The following is a 3421-nucleotide window of genomic DNA, read 5'->3' as shown; positions in this document are numbered from 1 at the left end:
AGTAATTGGCCCCGTACACACAGAGCCCCGATGTGGCCAGACCGGCCGAGACCAGCGACACGACCCGGAGAGAAGCGCCGGCCATCCGGGGACCTGTACACAGGAGATCAGCGTTAACGGGGTCTTACCCCGGAGGGGGATGGGCTGTGGGGGGGTCACCTCTCCCCTAGAATGACATAATCTGATAAGAACACCCTCCCCCCCCAGGCAGAGCGTCATGTCCGTTCTCAGGGACAGATCCCCATGTGGGAGGAGCTTTGATCAGACACAGCTCCTCAGAGGCGGAGTTTACACTGACTCAGCCAATCACAGTAAACATTTGTGGAAGACCTCTGGGGCCCCTTGCCTTATGTGTAGTGAAAGGACAGGAGTGCCAAGCCGTATGGATGGGGAACGATGAGGGAAATGTTGACCTGAAGGAGATTCGGATTACGCTTTGTCCCTGATGAAGCAGATTTGTATGGAACCCCCGAAACGCGTTGTCATCTCATTCCCGACTGTGACAAGTGAACGGATCGGCACGGCTCGCCATCCTTATCCTTTCACTCCCCTGCGGAGGAATGACTGATGGGAGGGCAGAATCTCCGCCCTGATCGATCCTCCGCCCTGAACACATATAATGACAGATAATCAGAACACACCATCACGTGACATTATATAACATGAAGAAATAACATGTCCAGCGCCTGCAGTCAGAACTGTCAGTGTTGCACCGCAGCCAGCATCCCCCTGACATCTGGAGGGGCAGACTCTGGTTGGTTGCTGTGGGGCAGCACAGACAGTCCTCCTCTCCTCAGTGTCACCTACCTGCAGTCCGGGCTCCCCTCTTCTGTACGAGCTGGTGCGGTCCGATGAGCGCGGTGCACCCTGGGGGATGTGGTGCGCGTCTCCGCGTTTAGCTTCGGACAGGGGAGGAGCAGCCTACAAGGGGCGGGGCTGGGGAAAATCACATTACACAAGCGGAGGGGAGCTGCACATGAGATGCGAGTCTGAACGCCATATTGTAGCGAGAAGTCACAACAGCAGAGGCCCATCTAATGGGCTGCGGTGGTATTCAACAAAATGGCGTCGGCGGCCGCCATTTTTTAAATGATCACATCAGCAAATTGCAGGGTACGAGAGAAGGCGATGCGATTGGCTACGTCCCTTTTAAGACGCCTACATTATCTAGTGCATGCGCCCCATGTCCCGAAGGAAATACCAAGCTACGGGCTTCAGTAACATGGCGGACTCCGCGCCAATGACATTGCGAGACCGGTGCAATCTGCCGTTTGAACCACTCCTGCCATTTGTACAGCGTCACGGGTGTTGGAAGTGACGATATTTTGCTGCTGTGATAGAACACTATCACGCCGCCCGATCTACGATATGCTCTACAGTGGAAACTTGACTGTGGACTTCAACAAAATGGCGGACTAACTCTATGGCAGACCGCATCAGTGTTTGCACTCCGGGCAATTCACATTCCCTCCGGCAGAAACACTTCCGTCTCACACTTTCTTATCCTTCCGTACCTCAAATAAAGAAGTTGAATTTGAATCTCGTCTAAAGAATTACATAAGCATCATTATGGAAATCTATGTCTTTTGTGCGCCGCCATTTTGTCTGAGCCTTTTCCTATTCTCTTTTATAGCGCGGTGAACTTCAGGAAAATGGCGGCGAAGACATTTCGAAAACTGCAAATTAGCCCGCGCTCATACTTTTCATGAGGATAGAGAGAGATCACGACTGGCCAATCAGAAAGTGAGGCGGGGCGATCTCCGGTGGCCATGTGATACAGCTTCTCTTCCGTCGCGTCACAGAGCCACTTCCGGCGGGTAGAAGAAACGACGAGATGGCGCTTTCCAGGTAAGCGGGGCGGAATGGGGCCCGGGAGGTTTAATTTAAAGGGCCCTCCGACTTCCCGTGGAGGGGAAGTGACAGGTGCACTTTGTAAACAATTCCTGGTAGTATTCAGCCGGCGGGGCCTGGTCTGTGTCATCGTTATCCCAATGTCTCTCATATGTACTTGGCGTCAAGACCATCCCCCACACTGCACGGGAACCCGATCCATCGAATCTCATATATATTCATCGATCCCAGAAGTAATGTCAATGTTTGTAAATCTGCAGCTTTCATATTTCCCGGTATCCATGGTGGGCCTTGTTCGTGACTTCCTGTTATAGGGTGACAACACTCTGTCCCTGTCCTCCAATTGTGCTCCTGTGTTGTCACGTGAGCTTCCCAATGATTTCTCTGCACACTGGGAGCTTCTCGCAATGTACATTAGAAGCTGCAGCAAATCCAGATAGAGCCCGCCTCATTTTCTGGCTGGAGGACGTCCAGCATCATCTAGCACTTTCCTCTCCTGCCATTGGATTTTAGTTCAGCCAATCATGGGGGCTCAGCATCACGTGTGGGTGCCACATTATCACCCCGACGAAGGGACCCTGTGTGGCCCCGAAACGTCGATATTTTGTCTGTGACGACTTGTCCAAATAAATGGACGTTTACTACTTATTACTATTTACCGAGTGCTGGTGATTCCTGGGGGGAGGGGTCTGCATGCAAATACAGCCTGCCTGGGAACGCCCCCTCCTCCAGACTGACACCCACCTATTAAAGCTTTTTCATATTTGCATAACTCCTCCCAATGCATGTATCAGCAGAGGGCAGAAGTACTGAGGCAGGGTGCTGGGATGTTTTTAGGAAGCTATGTACAGGACTCGGCTGGCCCCTGAGCTGCCCGCCGGGCCCTGAGCTGCCCGCTGGGCCCCTCCCGCCGGGCCCTGACCTGCCTGCATTGTATAGCGATCTCCAGGCCACACAGTGTGATGTCATAGTGATGTCATCGGATGATCTGAGCGGCTCTTCTCTCTCCAGCTTCCTTCCGGCTCCCACTCAGCTCTCCCAGGACCAGCTGGAGGCCGAGGAGAAGATCAGAACCCAGAAGTCCCGGCAGATGGCTCTGGTGGCATCCAGAAGGGAACCGCCCCCTTATGGGCACCGGAAAGGTTGGGTGCCCCGGACCCTGGAGGTGAGTCAGCGGGGACACAGTGTTCAGAGCAACCACTCTGGGGGCTCCTGGTGGGTGGGGCTGTGCGTGCTGATTGGACGGATTATTACACAGATGACATCATGGCCGCCATTCCCGACCTCCCCCGGAGAATGTCCATCATCTGGCTGTCTGCTGCTCCACGAGTCTCGGGTCAGGGAGACAGAGGATCAGTATGAGAGCCGGCCAATGAGCATTGTCAGGGGGGAGTGTCTATCAGAGGAGGTGGGGGGAGTGGCACCCCCATACACACTCCATGTGCCTGTGCAGGACGGTCCATATTGATTGATATCGGTACAATGGAGACGGAGCGGGCCGGAGTCCTCTGACAGCCTCGCGTTTCTCTTTCTTCCTCTCTCCTGTTCAGTCACCCTCAGAGCGCGTGCC

General features: G+C 54.2%; 1 protein-coding gene across 2 annotated transcripts in view; it reads left to right on the top strand.

Annotated features, from left to right (window-relative positions):
- Positions 1 to 1773: 1773 nt before the first annotated feature.
- Positions 1774 to 3421, top strand: part of SNW1 (SNW domain containing 1) — a 6091-nt gene continuing 4443 nt past the window's right edge. For both annotated transcript variants that reach the window (XM_018575684.1, XM_018575685.1), the window contains exons 1-2: positions 1774 to 1848; positions 2863 to 3016. In XM_018575684.1, the coding sequence (XP_018431186.1) occupies positions 1835 to 1848; positions 2863 to 3016 (168 nt within the window). In that variant the 5' untranslated portion in view covers positions 1774 to 1834. The remainder of the gene's footprint in view (positions 1849 to 2862; positions 3017 to 3421) is intronic.

This window comes from Nanorana parkeri, unplaced genomic scaffold, assembly GCF_000935625.1.
Source record: "Nanorana parkeri isolate BGI_ZX_2015 unplaced genomic scaffold, ASM93562v1 scaffold4395, whole genome shotgun sequence".
In the NCBI taxonomy this organism is placed as follows: Eukaryota; Metazoa; Chordata; class Amphibia; order Anura; family Dicroglossidae; genus Nanorana; species Nanorana parkeri.
Note: the sequence above shows the minus strand (reverse complement) of the source record. Positions and strands in the feature narration are given on the sequence as shown.